Source organism: Camelina sativa, chromosome 17, assembly GCF_030686135.1.
Source record: "Camelina sativa cultivar CO46 ecotype springtype chromosome 17, ASM3068613v1".
Classification (NCBI taxonomy): domain Eukaryota; kingdom Viridiplantae; phylum Streptophyta; class Magnoliopsida; order Brassicales; family Brassicaceae; genus Camelina; species Camelina sativa.
The window spans coordinates 17,816,186-17,833,017 of NC_141896.1; the positions used below are offsets into that span (position 1 = coordinate 17,816,186).

Consider the following 16,832-nt stretch of genomic DNA (forward strand, 5'->3'; position numbering starts at 1 on the left):
ACGTCCGCGAGAGGTTGACCATACGATGATTATTGTCCACATTTTTGACATGGGAAAGAGAGGAGAGGGCTTTCTAAAGCATTTCAAAGCCCAATAATAGTAATCCAATCATCGATCTCCACGTAGACGTCCACACGTCTCGAGAACCAATCAAAGAATGGCTGTGACGAAGTTCGCGGTGAGTTGCATAAGCATAACTGATGACCCCTTTTTAAAGGGAGGAGGTCATCGTGACCATACATACTATTTTGAATACAGCAAGACATAATAATTCTAGTCAAACAAAGAGAAAACCAAAAAAAAAAAGGAAAACGCCAAGACAAGAAGTTTATCTTCGGCTCGCGATCGTCACTTCGTTCGTTTCAAGCATTTCGTCTTCGGTTTAATTATGGTATTTGTCGCGAACTCGATCATTGCTTATGCTTTATTTTGTCGATTTGGATCATAGGGATTGCTTCTTTTGATAGAGGGGATTCATGTTTTTTATTGGCTACAATATTTTTTGTGATTTGTAGCTCCGATCTGTTTACTAAAATGTGTTTGAATATTGAAATCATGCCAAAATTGCTCTGTTAATCTATTAGGAAAACCGAATCATGACAAATGTGGATCTGTTTTCGAAATTTTGAGTCGGAGTAGCTGAGTAATTTATGTGTATTGTGTTAGGCTTTGATTTGGATGCATGCATAACTACATGAATTTGGTACCCAAATTAGATGTTCTGTTGAATGGTGATGAAAAGATTATGAAATTTGAATATCTTCTTCGGATCTAGATAGAACCATTATTATTATTATTATCTTCGTAGAGGCAGATTTATTTATATAGAATTATAGATAAAGATGAGTATTGAGAATGGGGTTGGTTTGGTTTGATAATTTTTTGGTGTTGCAGACAACTTCAAAGAGACTCGCAGACAGGAAGATTGAGAAATTCGACAAGAACATATTGAAAAGAGGATTCGTTCCTGAGACCACCACCAAGAAGGGCAAAGACTACCCTGTTGGCCCCATCCTTCTCGGCTTCTTCGTCTTCGTTGTCATTGGTTCTTGTGAGTTCTTCTTCTTCTTCTCATTCCAGTTCCTTAACAATAGCATCTTTGAGTTAGGTTTTGTGCTCCTTAGATTTATGTCTGAATTTGGGTATCCACTGAATCATTTGAATATTTGATTAGCTTAGTGTATGAAAATGTTTTTCTATATCCACTAACCTTGTTGTACATATGGCTTTGTTACAGCTCTCTTTCAGATCATCAGGACTGCAACTAGTGGAGGCATGGCTTAAAACCAAATAGAATTCAAGGCGGGAGGAAGCAATTCTCAAATTTGAATATCTCTTCTTCTCTTCTGACTTGTCTCTTTTTTCTTTCCCCTTATACTGTAGAATGTGTTAACTTTCTGTTTATTACTACATGTTATGAAGAATTTTGAGTCTTTTCTAAAAATATCCAACCTTTACGTTTATATTCTTCTTGTTCACTTGATTCCACCATATGTGACACCAAAGTATAACACCGTTAAACTATTCCCTGTGGATTATTTGGCCAGATACAGTAGTTTGAAAGATCATAGTTGATCGGTGAAAATCCAATCTTTAACCAAGGGATGATGGATTGGTAGGGAGACATCCAAGAGTTGAGAGAGTTAAGCAATATGATTTATAACGAAATTTCTTATTTCACAATTCAGAAGTAAGTGAAGCAAACGAAAGTAATATGATTTATATACATTCGACTCTTGCTTCGGAAAGTTCGTAAACAAGTACCCGTTATATCTCTTTTGATCCGAGTTTGAATCTATATTCTTCACTTGTTCATTCATAAATAATCCATAGGTGCTAACAGCTAAACAAGAAAAAAAGTGAACGTTGGGATTTGACTATAGCTGCAGAAACCGCTAGATCAGATCAAGATCAATCCAAGGGTAGGTTGGTTTGTACAAGTTGTTGGACCTGTTTTTTACATAAGCAAATTGGACTTAGTAAAGAAAATTTGTGTGAATATGAAGTGGGGCTTAAGAATGGCCTAGCTCACGTAAGAGCTTCGAGAGGAGTCGGGTCGGGTCAAACAAGAGTTAAGGTCGAGCCCTGTTTCACGTCTCCTGAAGACTCGGTCTTCTTCGTTTCTCAAATCCATGAACTTAATCACTGCGATACTCTCAAACTACTTACGTAAGGAATTTTATCTAAATTCCTAATTTAGTGGTAATATATAGCGTTCTCTAACTTTGTCTTTTTTCTTTAGTAGTAAATTAGTAATTTTTTATTTTTACCTCTTTATATCGATTTTGCCAAATATTAACGATTACATATGAAAGTTGATCATTGAATGGACGGTAACGATTAGCCGAAAGAGCTACTCGTAGAAAACAAATGCAAAAGTATTTTCGATGGATGGATTGGTAGGAAGAGACACAAACACCATGCGGTTGGTGGTAGAAGAATCGCGCAACCGCTAGTCCAAGAGTTAAGAGAAATAATAATTGTTTTTAAGTACTTTTGATCCGAGCTTTTCTTAATTTACTTGGTGAATGATACGATAACTTGTTCATCATGAAGAATCTTTGTGTGATAATATTGGGATTTGATAGCCTTATTTCTTTTTACTTAATAACCTTTTCTTTTTTTTACCGCTTTAATGATATCATTTGGAACATAATAGTAGTATATGTTAGTACTATCACTATGTAAGAAGAGGTAGAGAAAAGGAAACAACACTGAGAGAGAGAGGTTATGATGATGAGTAAGAAGAAGATGATGATTAGTCTTTTAATAATGAATGGTAATTGCTCAAATATGTTAAATGGGAAGAAGGGACATGATTGACCAAAGCGCTTATTTGATGGGATGAGAAAAAATTGAACCCCCACGCTTTACGACTACTTTTACATTCTCCGTGGAATGATTTTTTTTTTTAAATCATAATTACATATTTCACCAAAAGAAAAAGATAACCAAATTGCACATGCAATTATATTACTACATTCGATTCACATTTTTCATCCTTCTTCCTTTTTTTTTTTTATTTTGTTATTAACTTGGAACATTCAATGACTTTCTTACTACAATTGTTCGCAGTCTTCTTGTTCTGCCGATGACACAAAGATAAGTTTCAATCTCATCTCCCATATTCTAGTTGACCTCTCTACACTAAACATTTTTTTTATTTGGTAGAGATCGTAATCATATGATGAATTGTTGAATAGCGCTAGTAAAATGGATGAAGTTTGTATAATTACATTACATAATGGAAAAGGGGAAAACAAAGGTGGAGGAAACCATGATTTAGTATAATTGCACATAATTATCATTTTATCAGTTTTAATTTATCAAGCATGCGTCTTCCTTTTTTGGTTGGCAACCAAAAAAAAAAAAAAAAAAAATTTGGTGTTGTATCTATCTTTTTTATTTTATTTGCCATCATCATCAATTGGTTTTGTTTCTAGTTACAACAAAATGAACTGTATAGTATAAGTATTGTTGTTAATAAAAAAATATAACGTACAGAAGAATAAAGTGAGAAAAAGAAAAAAAAGTGAGGGGCAAAAGGGGAAAGAAAAAGAGAGAATAGAGAGGAAGGAGGAATAATTGCTACGAAATAATCATATGGGGCCCATATTGGGGAAAAAAAAGATGAAGCAACAAAAAAAAAACAAAAGAGAGAGAAAAAGACAATTCACAGAGAGAGAGAGAGAGAGAGAGAGAGCAGAATACTTAATAACAATGGTTTTGTTTTACTAAAGAGAAAGAGAGAGAGACTCGGAGGAGGACATGGTAATGGTGGGAGGTTAAAAAATCTCCAGAACCCCCGCGCGCAGATTCTTGAATCGATATGCTCTGCTACATAATGATGGCTGCTCCTACTACTGCCATTGTTTGATCTCTCTTTCTTTTGTTTTACCTTTTTTTTTTTAGTACTTTGGATATCCAGCTTCTCTCTCTTTTTGATTTGTTGTTGTTGGGGGCATGGAAGAAGACCTTGCCATGCTTAGACATCTCATCGGTCAGCTTCAAGAGCTCTTGCACAACAACAACAACAACAACAACGGCTCTCCTCTTCTCTCTTCTCCCTCTTCTTCTCCTTCCTTTTTAGTTCTCCACCATCCTCAGTTTCACAACGGGTAACCATTTCTTTTTTTTTTAATCTCTCTCTCTGAGTAGATCTATCTGTGGGGATTTCTATATTTGTTAATTGGAGCAATTTGTCGTAATGTGTTTCTGTTTAGGACATTTTGCTTTTGTTTGTTTGTTCGATTTTGTCTATAGGCGCATATATATGGTTCAATTTCGATTATTACTTAGAATCATGCAAAATCCCATTTGTGAAGCAAAGTCTTATGATGATTTGTTTTGTTGCCTTTTTATAAATTAGCTGAAAGAGGAAATTGATGATTTTGATTCATAGAAGAGGACATCGTTTCACTCTATCACTGTTGTTTCAATACCTAATTCTCTGCTTAAGAAAACAGCCCTCTCCACTAGCATCTTATTGTATGTTAATTGTTTGAATAATTAGATTCCAGGGCTTTGGACCTGTAAAGGTTTATTCTTTTAGGTGGTTTTACTGTAATGATTTCGTTATAAAGAATATGGATACTGTAACCTTTTTTTTTGGCTGACAGATGATACGATTCTTGTTATTTGGCAGATGGTGTTTGCCCTGTATTGAAGAAACTTCTGCTGATGATTGTTGTGATCTTGTAATGGCTGCTGGTAGTAAGAGGCCTGGGTTATTCAACAACATGTTAGAAACTGTCAAGCCTCCTCCTCCTCTCAAACGTACTCGCAAAGAACGTAATCCAGGACATGACATTATTGGAAACATGGATCAAGATATCTGGCAGGATTTTCCCCAAGATCTCTTTGAAGCTGTTGTTTCCAGACTACCTATCGCTACATTTTTCCAGTTCCGTGCAGTTTGCCGTAAATGGAATGCTCTGATTGATTCTGATAGCTTCTCCCGATACTGCACCGAGCTTCCTCAGACCATGCCATGGTTCTACACCATTACACACGAGAATGTCAACTCTGGACAAGTGTATGACCCTTCTTTGAAGAAATGGCACCATCCGGTTATCCCCGCTCTGCCCAAGAAGAGTATTGTTTTGCCAATGGCTTCTGCGGGAGGTCTTGTGTGCTTCCTCGACATTGGTCATCGGAACTTTTATGTGAGCAACCCGCTGACCAAGTCTTTCAGAGAGTTGCCTGCTCGGTCGTTCAAGGTCTGGTCTCGTGTTGCAGTAGGGATGACTCTGAATGGAAACTCCACCAGTCATGGTTATAAGGTTTTGTGGGTTGGATGTGAAGGAGAGTACGAAGTGTATGATTCCCTGAGTAATGTGTGGACCAAACGAGGGACCATCCCGTCCAACATAAAGCTCCCGGTGTTGCTCAACTTTAAGTCACAGCCAGTGGCTATCCACAGCACACTTTACTTCATGTTAACAGAACCCGAAGGGATATTGTCATATGACATGGTCTCTGGGAAATGGAAGCAGTTCATCATACCGGGTCCGCCAGACCTGAGCGATCACACGCTAGCTGCGTGCGGAGAGCGGTTGATGCTGGTGGGTCTACTGACTAAAAACGCTGCCACTTGCGTTTGCATATGGGAGCTGCAGAAGATGACACTGTTGTGGAAGGAGGTTGACAGAATGCCAAACATATGGTGCTTGGAGTTTTACGGAAAGCACATTAGGATGAATTGTCTAGGCAACAAAGGTTGTCTGATATTATTGTCCTTGAGGTCCAGACAGATGAACCGTCTGATTACCTACAATGCTGTTACTAGGGAATGGACCAAGGTCCCTGGCTGCACCGTTCCTCGTGGGGGGAGAAAAAGGCTTTGGATCGCTTGCGGGACAGCGTTTCATCCCTCCCCTACAGCTAGGGCTTGATCATTCTCTTCTCTTGGTTCTTTTTCCTTGGCCGTCTTTGAGGTTGTATTCGAAAGGTTCACGTTCACACACGGTTGGGTTTTTTGTTTGTTTGTTGTTGTTTTGTTTTTTGGTTTTGATTTTCGAGACTGTAATATACACAACTTTCGTGTTGTAATAAATAACTTGGGACTTGTGACTTGTGACTTGGGTTGTGTATAACTTCTTTTAACCCTCTGTGGCTGTGTGGCGGACCAAGCGAACAAAAGCAAAACAATGGTGGCATCTTAACTTAAACGAAAATACTTAAAACGTTTGATATAATAATAACTTAAATGGAAAATATGCGTCATTACATGATATGTATATAGTAAAAGAGAAAGGTGACACATTCTACAGTATAAGGAGAGAAAAAGAGAGGACACAGAGGGAAGAAGATTCTACATTTTGAAAACTACTTCTTCCAGCTGAAGTGCTCTATTTGGTTTTAAGCCATGCCTCCGCTAGTTGCAGTCCTGATGATCTGGAAGAGAGCTGTAACAAAGCCATATATACAACAAGGTTAGTGGATATAGAAAAGCATTTACATACACTAAGCTAATCAAATGATTCAGATTCCAGTTTATTACTAGTGTCGCATAAAAAAGAGATATAACGGGTACTTGTTTACGAACTTTCCGAAGCAAGAGTCGAATGTATATAAATCATATTACTTTCGTTTGCTTCACTTACTTCTGAATTGTGAAATAAGAAATTTCGTTATAAATCATATTGCTTAACTCTCTCAACTCTTGGATGTCTCCCTACCAATCCATCATCCCTTGGTTAAAGATTGGATTTTCACCGATCAACTATGATCTTTCAAACTACTGTATCTGGCCAAATAATCCACAGGGAATAGTTTAACGGTGTTATACTTTGGTGTCACATATGGTGGAATCAAGTGAACAAGAAGAATATAAACGTAAAGGTTGGATATTTTTAGAAAAGACTCAAAATTCTTCATAACATGTAGTAATAAACAGAAAGTTAACACATTCTACAGTATAAGGGGAAAGAAAAAAGAGACAAGTCAGAAGAGAAGAAGAGATATTCAAATTTGAGAATTGCTTCCTCCCGCCTTGAATTCTATTTGGTTTTAAGCCATGCCTCCACTAGTTGCAGTCCTGATGATCTGAAAGAGAGCTGTAACAAAGCCATATGTACAACAAGGTTAGTGGATATAGAAAAACATTTTCATACACTAAGCTAATCAAATATTCAAATGATTCAGTGGATACCCAAATTCAGACATAAATCTAAGGAGCACAAAACCTAACTCAAAGATGCTATTGTTAAGGAACTGGAATGAGAAGAAGAAGAAGAACTCACAAGAACCAATGACAACGAAGACGAAGAAGCCGAGAAGGATGGGGCCAACAGGGTAGTCTTTGCCCTTCTTGGTGGTGGTCTCAGGAACGAATCCTCTTTTCAATATGTTCTTGTCGAATTTCTCAATCTTCCTGTCTGCGAGTCTCTTTGAAGTTGTCTGCAACACCAAAAAATTATCAAACCAAACCAACCCCATTCTCAATACTCATCTTTATCTATAAAGATCCGAGGACGATATTCAAAATCAGAAACTCTGGTTTGAGTACCAATTCATGTAATTATGCAATTTAATAGAGAATCAAAGCTAAGACAATACACATAATGTCGATAAACAACTCAGCTAATCCGACTCTAAGTATAGATAAAAAAAGGTTCAATTTGGTATGATGCGAAATCTCCCATGGTTCAAAATCAAAAAACACAGAGTAAGATCAAAATCCTCATATACTAATTCAGATCGGAAACATAATTTTTAACCAATTAAAAACATGAATCTCGAGGAAACAAAATTAAACAAAGGCCCCGTGATTCAATCTTACAAAAACAAACCAATTATGGGCAAAGATCGAGAATCGCAGCCATACCATGATTACGCCGCCGGGGAGGAGCAAAGGGAATTGAAATTGAACGATCACGAGCCGAACCAACAACACTTTCACCTCTCTTCTTTCTTTTTTTTTTTTGGATTCAATATTAATCCTCTTTTTTTTTTTTTTTACTTGTGTGTTTTCACCACCTAAAAAGGGAGATTCAGTCGTGCTATTCTCACAACGTGAACCGTCACAGCCAGTCTATGATTGGGTACTGAGACGTGGTGATGTCTACGTGTTCGTAAATCATTGGATCGTTGTTTGTGATTTTTTTTTTTGAGAAAAGCTTGAGAATTGAGAGACTCACTTGGGTACAAAAGGAAAAAAATATATTCAGACACAAGTACTGAAAATCTCGCCGACGTGTTTCAAAAGTCAAAGCACGAATTTTTATTTTTATTTTTTATTTTTTTTAAGGTCAATCAATGGATATAATAATCCCAAGTCCCCAGCCAAAACAACCTTAATTGGTGTCTTACGGACCGTTTAAGACAGTGTTGTGTGGGAGTGGGGAGGATGAATTTGCCTGATTGGAACATGATCTCTGGTGTTTTAATGTAACACGGTTAGAAGTTGGGGGAGACTCTTTGGGAGTTAGGCAAACCCAATTACTAGTGTATTTGTGTGTACTTTCGTGAAAGTAGTAGTACTAGTAAACTAGTAGTAATAGAGAGGTTTTATATTAAAACTTGCACGAATGTAAAATTGAATGGTAGGTACCAAGTAGACTAGTATACTAATAATAACGAATGAAAAATACAGTAGTTGACGACTTTATGAAATTAGTTAATGATGCTGAAACTTATAAATTGCGCCTGTTTAACATGTTTAATTAGCGGCCGCTAAGAATGTAAACTAAGCTTCTTCTTTTTTTTTAATGTAAACTAAGCTTTCTTGTACGTAGTATTATTGAAACACCGGAAATATCCCAACATTAAAATCTAATTACAACGACAGAAAATTGCATACATTGAATTCTCATATCCCTTGTTCAAAACGAATGAACAAATTAATTAAAATCTTGTTTGCACCACTAATGAAGCCTTAAATGTTGAATTAAGTTCATTCTAGGCTCTTTTTCTTTTTGTCCTCCAAAATGAAATGGTTTTCGTGTACGCCAAACAACTTCCCCAAAGTTAAAAAAAAAAGCTAAAGTCCTATCTAACAATTTCTTACTAAGTCCATTTTACATCTGTTTTTTTTTTTTTTTTATAAAAATAAATTGGTATGATCAGGATTTACAATCTGATACTTCATAGTATTTTATTGTCTGTTTGGAAAGCTAGAGCCTAGAACCTATAATTAGTTACAACTTACAAGTCATCAGTCATCATTTTGTTGTCTGTTTGCAATATACTACAATTAAACCTGTATTGATAAATTTTAGTGATTGTAATAGCAGACAAAAAAAAAAAAAAAAAGACAACAAAAAAAAAGGAAAAAAAATGGAAGACAAAAGAGCAAAGGGAAAATGAAAGAAATAATTAAAAAAAAAAAAAAAAACAAAGGAAGAAAGAAAAAGAAAAAGAGTCTCGTGAGCTTCTTCTCTCTGTTCTCATTCGATTTCTCCTGAGGCGATTTTGGTGTCTCTTTTCCCTTCACTGTATCTTTTAGTCAAAAACCCTCTTCTCCGATCATCGACCACCTGAGATTTCTTCGGCTGTCTTCTTCTCTGTTTCCTACTTGAGGTTTCTACTCTTATTTCCCCCAAAATGATTGCAAAAACTAATTTATTTTTTTCCTTGAGATTTGGGGGTCTTTTCTGGTATATTCATCTTAAAGTTTTAACCTTTATAGTTCAAGGTCCTAGACTAGAGAGAGAGAGATCGATGAATCAATGATATTAGTTCAAGGTGAATGGTCTAGGTATTGGGAAATTGTTTTCTCTTGGCTTTGCTGTGTCAAGTTGTTCTAACCTCTGTGGTATTTTACTAGGCGAGTTTGAACATTGATAAAGTTTGTTTTTTTTTTTATAAAAACAAAAATCATCTCTTGGGTTAGTTTGATGAATTTTATTGGTTTTGGGGGACCACTAGCTTTCATTGTATTACAACCCTAGCTAGCTAGTTAGTATAGGGGGACCTTGATTGGGATCCAAACCTAACTCACTGTCACATTTGTTATCGTCCAATCTTTATTGCTGGGGATAGATAGAATGATAGATAGATCCTTCTAATGGCTTATCTTGGTGCCGTTTTGTTTGACTATAGTTAATTCAATGTGTAAACTTGTAAGCTTTTTAGCCTTCAAGTTAGTTAGGGAACCTTCAGAGTAAGTACAAAGGAGGAATGGGTTATTGAAAGAGTTTGCAGTTGCAATGTGTAGTAGTAGATCGTGTGTTTCTTCTCTTGACAAGTTTGCTTCGCAATGTGATTTTTTTTTTTTGTGGAGTGTGGGACCAATTCAATAAATGCCACTTAGTTTTTGTGTGATGGAGAGCACAAGAGGAAAAGGAATACCCTTCCTCTTAACCCTTTTTGCTGGTCTGGGTGAAACATAGAAAAGTCTTTCTTCCTCAAAGTTAAATCATTAAAGTGGGAGCAATAAACGCTCATGACCCCTGTGTTTGCTTCTTGATATTCTCAAGAATTTTTTTTACTACTTCTTTCTTGTGGTATTGGTTAGTTGAGGGTATCTGTTTGGCTAGCCACTCAGTTATTATAGGATTGTCTAGTCTTTTTCTTATCTGATTATCGCTGCAAACTTGTGGTTGTTGCAGGATTTGTGTGCTCTGGCTTTGGTGCCGTAGGTCTATGAAATCAACCCATTTCTTGAATGGACTGCAACATGGTATCTCCGTTTCAGTGGGACTGGGAGAATTTGATCATGTCAAATCCGTCAAGGACTGAAAACGATAGCAAGCAGCTATCTACTGACTGGGAAACTGAAAAAGGTGATGGAATTGAGTCTATAGTTCCAGATTTCTTAGGCTTCGAGAGAGTCAGTAGTGGCTCTGCCACCAGTTTCTGGCACACTGCTGTATCGAAAAGCTCACAGTCAACCTCTACCAACTCATCATCTCCCAATGTCAAACGGTGCAAGCCTCCTGCATCAGAAAGTTCCCCTGGAGATTCTTGCAACAATATAGATTTTGTCCAGGCGAAGGCATCCACTGCTCTCGAGGCATCTGTTGCCTCCGCTGAATCAGACCTTTGTTTAAAACTAGGAAAGCGGACATACTCTGAAGGATTTTGGGGTAGAAACAATAATGACATTCCAGCGGTTTCTGTGAAGTTTTTGACTCCATCTGTTGTTGCTCGGAAGAAATCAAAATCTTGTGGTCAAAGCATGCAAGTCCCGCGTTGCCAAATTGATGGCTGTGACCTGGATCTCTCATCTGCTAAGGATTATCATCGTAAGCATAGAGTCTGTGAGAAACATTCAAAGTGCCCAAAAGTTACCGTGAGTGGCCTAGAGCGTCGTTTCTGCCAACAATGTAGCAGGTAAGACCATTATCACAGGTCAGGCCGGTGGTTATGCTCTGGCCTCAGTTCATTCTTAAGTTGCGTTCCTGTTAATGTTGAGTGCCTTTTCAGTCTAGCTGTCCAAAACCAACTTTTACATGCCCTATTAATATTAGACAGTAGCGAACTGATTACTCTTCTATTGTTTAGGTTCCATGCCGTCTCTGAATTTGATGAGAAGAAACGAAGCTGCCGAAAACGTCTTTCTCATCACAATGCGAGGCGTCGCAAGCCACAAGGAGTATTTTCAATGAATCCAGAGAGGGTGTATGGTAAGAACCTACATCAAAACTTGATAAAATCAATGTTCCCGCAGGAACTTTCCATCTGTCTATCTTATCACACACACACAACATCATTTCATGAAAATCTAATGTAACGTGTAGATCGAAGACAGCAAACAAATATGTTGTGGAAGGGATTGTCCCTTAACACAAGATCTGAAGATTTGTACGAATGGGGTAGCACTTATGATACAAAGCCTACACAGACGGAAAGCGGCTTTACTTTGAGCTTCCAGAGAGGTAATGGCTCTTCTGAGGAGCAGTTGGTTGCTAGTAGCAGTCGCTCTTTCTCTACATTTCAAACCTCAGGCGGGTTCTCAGTTGGGAAGTCCAAGTTCCAACTTCATGGCGAAGGTTGGTATTTACAGTTCTTCACTGGTCCTTAAGTATATCAATGAAGTTGATCTCTGGTGATTTTATAGCTAAGTCCTTTTGTCAGGTGTGGGAGAATACTCAGGGGTCCTCCATGAAACTCAAGATTTCCACCGTGCTCTCTCTCTTCTGTCAACCTCTTCGGATCCCCTGGCTCAACCACATGCGCATCCATTTCCTCAACCCTTTTCATATGATGTTGTACCAAATAGATGAGTAAGTAATGTGAAATTTGTAAACCTGTTATTCTGTTGGTGTATACTTTTCCAAAACTATGAAAACAACTTCATCCTGGATCCTGGTAGAATGCCAAACTTAGGCGTCTATATATAATCGTTAATTTTTGTACCGCGCCCTTAAAACAGAGTCATATCTCTTTGAAACGTATCTTTCTTTATTCAAATCTGTAAGAATCCACTTTTCTCACCTTAAGATCCAATTTCGTGGAGACAAATCTTGTCCTCAATTTGAAAGTGTGGAAATATTAATGCTGAAGTTGACCTTGGGTTGGTAAAATCTTTTGAACTAAGCAAGAGTTCTTCCTTACTGCTAGGATCGTAAGCAACTGATCAGAGTTCATAAAACATCTAAATCAACAGAGTTTTGAGTTTTCTAAGGGCCATTATCAAATTCAGGTTAGTTTAGGTAAACAACTTTACACTATAGTTGATGCAACATTTCAGGGCAGTAGATAACCGAGTGGCTCTCTGATTTCCAAAGCCTCATCTCACGTTTTACTACTATTGTTGTCTCAAACTTTAGTTGCTGAAGTGTTATGTATGCTCCTCCTATCCGAATCTTTCATGTTTTCCGCTTGGCATTTTGTAGCCTCGGTTTCTTTGGCCATTATAGCCTCTTTGATGTACTTGTTAAATCATTTCTCCACTTTTGGAGGGTAAAAATTATTCATAAAATCTAGTTTGAGACCCAAAAAAAAAAAAAAAAGAAAAGAGAGACATTCACAGAAAAGGAAAAGACAATGAGAAGTGGGAAGAGATTAAAAGCCAAATTGAAAAGACACCTATTATTGTGATTGTTGAAAGGCTATTGAAGGATCAATGAGTGAGAAGAAAGAGAAGGTTGAAAGATGACAAGTTGGAGAGGCATAAGTACAAACCTAGTGAAGGGGACCAAAATTAAACTTCGATTTCATTTGGAGAGAGAGACTCAAAACGACGAAAAGCCTTGAGGAAGGGTGTTGTAAATGTAAATTGAAAGAGAGAGAACCATGTGCTTCAAGAATTGATGTTGAAAATTAGAAAGGAAAAAGACGACAAGAGTTGAAATTAATGTATATTGTCACCAAGTGGTCTGTGAGAAGTTGTTGTCGCTTTTGCTATAACAGCTTTAGAGAGGAACTTGTTGACAAAATGGAGGAGACAACAGGCTAGGCACCACCAATACAAGAACTTTCACAGTACAAAAATCAAGCAGATGTCTTTTTGTAATCAGACTTTCTTCCCACTTTTAAGTTTCAGACTTGAAACTCCAATAGTATGGAAAGCACCATAAGAAGTCAAGTATCAAAGAGCATGGATATAATAGTGCTTACTTACCAAGTGTTTCAAATGACGTCTTTGCAAGATTTTTCTTTCAACTTTTTATTTACTGGTGCAACTTCCACAAAAGTACTCATTGAGTATACGTGGCTCTCCATTCTTTAAGGGCTCTCTGTCTATTCCTCATGATTTCCAACGTTCACATTATTTCTCAATTGTTCTATAACCAAATCCTGGAGCTCAATAGTGACACTTCTTGTGTAGTCGAATGAATCTCTTTCGCCAGTAGATAGATATACACCAGAAGTCAGAAGATAATGTTCAGGTTTGTCACAAGATGCATCATTTGTTGAAATAGTTCCTCTAAAACCCACAAATCAGAAAAGTTGTCTTGCATAATTCTCGCTGTCTTCACAATGCAAAGAAGTAAAATAATATTACAAACCTGAATGACCTCTTAACTGGTCTTAAAACAGTCGTAGACCTTAGAGAGTAACGAAGTTGGAATACAAGCGGATCCAGGAAGAAGTTGACTTAATAAATTTGGAAAAGTACAAGAAAAGCTAAGCCAACCGAGTGACTGGTTTAGCTAGAGCAATAAACGTTACACACGCTTTTATTTTATTCTTCGAAAAGAAACTCCATCGGAGGAAACCTGACTTATAATGGAGGGACTTCGTGTTCCTTACTTAGTCATATGAAATGAGTAGGGAAAGTGCCAAATATTGGCTGTGGTTCGACCACGGGATTGTGTTTGGTCCCACGTGGATCCGAAGAGGTTGACAGAAGAGAGAGAGCACTGTGGAAATCCTGAGACTCATGAAGGCCTCCTGAGCAATCTCCCAGACCTGCCAAAACATATAACTCAGATTCAACAACAGAGATCTACAAAAGGTTGATCCATCAGAAAACATGCACAACATATACTAGGTGACCAGTAAAGAAGTGAAGATATTAACCTTTGTCCGGAAGTTGAATGTTGGGTTTCCCTGCTGATAACCCGCCCGAGGTTTGAAACACCGAGAAAGAGCGGCTGCTACTAGCAAACAGCTGCTCCTCAGAGCCATTACCTCTCTGGAAGCTCAGGGCAAAGCCGGTTTCCATCTGTGTAGGCTTTGTCTCATAAGTGGTACCCCATGCATAAGTTTCTTCAGATCTCGTGTTAAGGGACAACCCATTCCACAACATACTTGTATGCTGTCTCCGATCTGAAAAAGTAAACATCTCATATTAGATTACATTGATATCAAGTGTTGTGTGTGTGAGAGAGATAGAGAAAGATATAGAATAGACAGATGGAAACATTGATTATATAAATTTGTGGTGTCGGTTCTTACCGTACACCCTTTCTGGATTCAGTGGATATAAGCCTTGTGGCTTGCGACGCCTTGCATTATGATGAGAAAGACGTTTGCGGCAGCTTCGCTTCTTCTCATCAAACTCAGAGACAGCATGGAACCTGAACAATAGAAAAGAAATCAATCCTCTACTGAATAGGAACTTTAGAGTAACAAAAATGTAAATTAAGAATTAACCGAAGCCAGAACATAACCACGGGTCTGAACGATAATCATGGTTTTTTACCTGCTACATTGCTGGCAAAATCGAAGTTCTATGCCTCTCACGGTAACTTTGGGAACTCTGAATGCTTTTCACACACTCTATGCTTACGATGATAATCCTTAGCAGACGAGAGATCCAGGTCACAGCCATCAATTTGGCAACGCGGGACTTGCATGCTCTGACCACACGATTTGGATTTCTTCCGAGCAACAACAGATGGAGTCAACAACTTCATGGAAACCGCTGAAATGTCATTATTGTTTCTACCCCAAAATTCTTCAGAGTATGTCCGCTTTCCTAGTTTTAAACAAAGATCTGATTCAGCAGAGGCAACAGATGCCTCGAGAGCAGTGGTGGATGCCTTCACCTGGGCAAAATCTATGTTGCTGCAAGAATCTCCAGGGGAACTTTGTGGTGCAAGCTTGCATTGTTTGACCTCGGGAGATGATGAGTTGATAGAGGTCGACTGTGAGCTTTTCGATACAGCAGTGTTCCAGAAACTGGTGGCGGAGCCACTACTGACTCTCTCAAAGCCTAAGAAATCTGGAATTATAGATTCAATTCCTTCACCTTTTTCAAATTCCCACTCGGTAGATTGCTGCTTCTTTTCATTTTCAGACTTTGACGGATTGGACATGATCAAATTCTCCCAGTCCCACTGGGATGAAGATACCATGTTGCAGTCCATTCAAGATGTGGGTTAATTTCATAGACCTACCACCAAAAAAGCCAGAGAAACAAAAAGCTGAAATAACAGATAAATTTGCAGAACTAGGGAAAGTAAATGAAAGCCAAAATCATTTCAAGAGAAGAATAGACACAATCCTATAAATAAACCTAACCAGCCAAACAAATACCTTATAGACAACAACCTTTAACTACAAATACCGGTAAGAAAGAAGAGAAACATGAGAATGTCAAGCACCGCACAATGATCGTCAGCGTTTATGACTCACCAGTTGATCAAAAAAAACGTCAGCAAGAGAAAGCTTTCTATGTTTCACCCAGACCAGCAAAAAGGGCAAAAGAAAGGGTGTTCCTTTTCTTAGCTCCCTTGAGTGCTCTCCATCACACAAAAAACTAAGTGGCATTTATTCAACAGGACCCACAGATTCCTCCAATGAGATTGCCCAGAATTATCAATCAATCAACTTGTTAAGAAACACAGACGCTAACGAGTCATTAAACCTATAGCCATCATTACTACTGCAAAACCCCCTTCCCTACCCATTCATTCATCCTTTGTACTTGAAGAAAGTTTCATAACTAACGTCCTCAAAAACCAAAAAAGCTCGCTATTGTGGTCTAAAAATTTACACATTGAATTAAAAAAAAAGTATACGTGCAAAGAAAAAGACACCCAAAAAACTTAAGCAATATGAAGGAAACAAAGCTCTTTAATCTCCAGCAATAAAGATTGAACTAACAAAATGAGACAGTAAGTTAGGTTTCGATCCCAATCACGGTCCCCCTCTCAGCTAAGGTTTTCAATGAAAGCAAAAAAAATGGTCCCTCTCAATCAATAAATAAATTCATCTAACTAACCAAAGTAATTAGAAGAAGCAAAGTGATCGATGCAACAATCCAATTCCGATTCGCCTAGTTAATAAATACCTAAGACTAAGGACGTCTTTTGCTTTTCTTAAGTTACAGTAACAGAGAAGAGAAGAGCAAACAAAGGACACCACCACAGCCAGAAAAAACGATTCCGCCATTCTAGCAAATTCCTCTTTCTATACCTAAGATGAACTACAGTTTCGGTTGATTTAACAATCGTAATCAATCTCTTTCTAAAATTAAGCTAAACTGTAAGAAT

At 37.7% G+C, this 16,832-nt stretch overlaps 4 protein-coding genes and 1 pseudogene across 9 annotated transcripts; 3 read left to right on the forward strand and 2 right to left on the reverse strand.

Moving 5' to 3' along the window:
• Positions 1-240: 240 nt before the first annotated feature.
• LOC109130207 (uncharacterized) lies at positions 241-1,463 on the forward strand. The gene is made up of 3 exons (XM_019239493.2): positions 241-391; positions 895-1,051; positions 1,238-1,463. Exons 1-3 carry the CDS (start codon positions 389-391, stop codon positions 1,282-1,284), a joined length of 207 nt encoding a protein of 68 aa, XP_019095038.1. The 5' UTR covers positions 241-388; the 3' UTR covers positions 1,285-1,463.
• Positions 1,464-3,445: 1,982 nt separating this feature from the next.
• Positions 3,446-6,074, forward strand: LOC104757055 (F-box only protein 6). The gene is made up of 2 exons (XM_010479754.3): positions 3,446-4,118; positions 4,646-6,074. The coding sequence occupies exons 1-2, from the start codon at positions 3,964-3,966 to the stop codon at positions 5,892-5,894; spliced, it is 1,404 nt and encodes a 467-aa protein (XP_010478056.1). The 5' UTR covers positions 3,446-3,963; the 3' UTR covers positions 5,895-6,074.
• Positions 6,075-6,832: 758 nt separating this feature from the next.
• Positions 6,833-7,973, reverse strand: LOC109129848 (uncharacterized). The gene is made up of 3 exons (XM_019238804.2): positions 7,829-7,973; positions 7,245-7,401; positions 6,833-7,058 (listed from the first exon to the last, which is right to left on the reverse strand). Exons 1-3 carry the CDS (start codon positions 7,829-7,831, stop codon positions 7,012-7,014), a joined length of 207 nt encoding a protein of 68 aa, XP_019094349.1. The 5' UTR covers positions 7,832-7,973; the 3' UTR covers positions 6,833-7,011.
• A 1,159-nt stretch (positions 7,974-9,132) lies between these two features.
• LOC104757056 (squamosa promoter-binding-like protein 11) lies at positions 9,133-12,252 on the forward strand. Of its 5 annotated transcripts, none has more exons than XM_010479758.2 (5): positions 9,133-9,522; positions 10,554-11,277; positions 11,449-11,570; positions 11,685-11,936; positions 12,022-12,252. In XM_010479758.2, the coding sequence occupies exons 2-5, from the start codon at positions 10,610-10,612 to the stop codon at positions 12,168-12,170; spliced, it is 1,191 nt and encodes a 396-aa protein (XP_010478060.1). In that variant the 5' UTR covers positions 9,133-9,522; positions 10,554-10,609; the 3' UTR covers positions 12,171-12,252. The 5 variants fall into 5 exon arrangements, with proteins under 5 accessions (XP_010478060.1, XP_010478061.1, XP_010478059.1 ...); XM_010479759.3 differs by lacking the exon at positions 9,133-9,522 and adding an exon at positions 9,910-10,465; XM_010479757.3 differs by lacking the exon at positions 9,133-9,522 and adding an exon at positions 9,910-10,454.
• Positions 12,253-13,830: 1,578 nt separating this feature from the next.
• LOC104757057 (squamosa promoter-binding-like protein 10) lies at positions 13,831-16,021 on the reverse strand (annotated as a pseudogene). The gene is made up of 5 exons (XR_015586543.1): positions 15,874-16,021; positions 15,038-15,730; positions 14,791-14,912; positions 14,413-14,661; positions 13,831-14,301 (listed from the first exon to the last, which is right to left on the reverse strand). The product of XR_015586543.1 is annotated as a squamosa promoter-binding-like protein 10 (transcript).
• Positions 16,022-16,832: the final 811 nt, after the last annotated feature.

Coding starts and splice junctions, on each gene's coding strand:
- LOC104757055 (XM_010479754.3), top strand. CDS start 3,964: ATGGAAGAAGACCTTGCCATGCTTAGACATCTCATCGGTCAGCTTCAA. Junction 4,119..4,645: donor CATCCTCAGTTTCACAACGG/GTAACCATTTCT, acceptor GTTATTTGGCAG/ATGGTGTTTGCCCTGTATTG.
- LOC109129848 (XM_019238804.2), bottom strand. Junction 7,059..7,244: donor CTTCGTTGTCATTGGTTCTT/GTGAGTTCTTCT, acceptor GCTTTGTTACAG/CTCTCTTTCAGATCATCAGG.
- LOC104757056 (XM_010479758.2), top strand. CDS start 10,610: ATGGACTGCAACATGGTATCTCCGTTTCAGTGGGACTGGGAGAATTTG. Junction 11,571..11,684: donor GAATCCAGAGAGGGTGTATG/GTAAGAACCTAC, acceptor TGTAACGTGTAG/ATCGAAGACAGCAAACAAAT. Junction 11,937..12,021: donor GTTCCAACTTCATGGCGAAG/GTTGGTATTTAC, acceptor TCCTTTTGTCAG/GTGTGGGAGAATACTCAGGG.
- LOC109130207 (XM_019239493.2), top strand. Junction 1,052..1,237: donor CTTCGTTGTCATTGGTTCTT/GTGAGTTCTTCT, acceptor GCTTTGTTACAG/CTCTCTTTCAGATCATCAGG.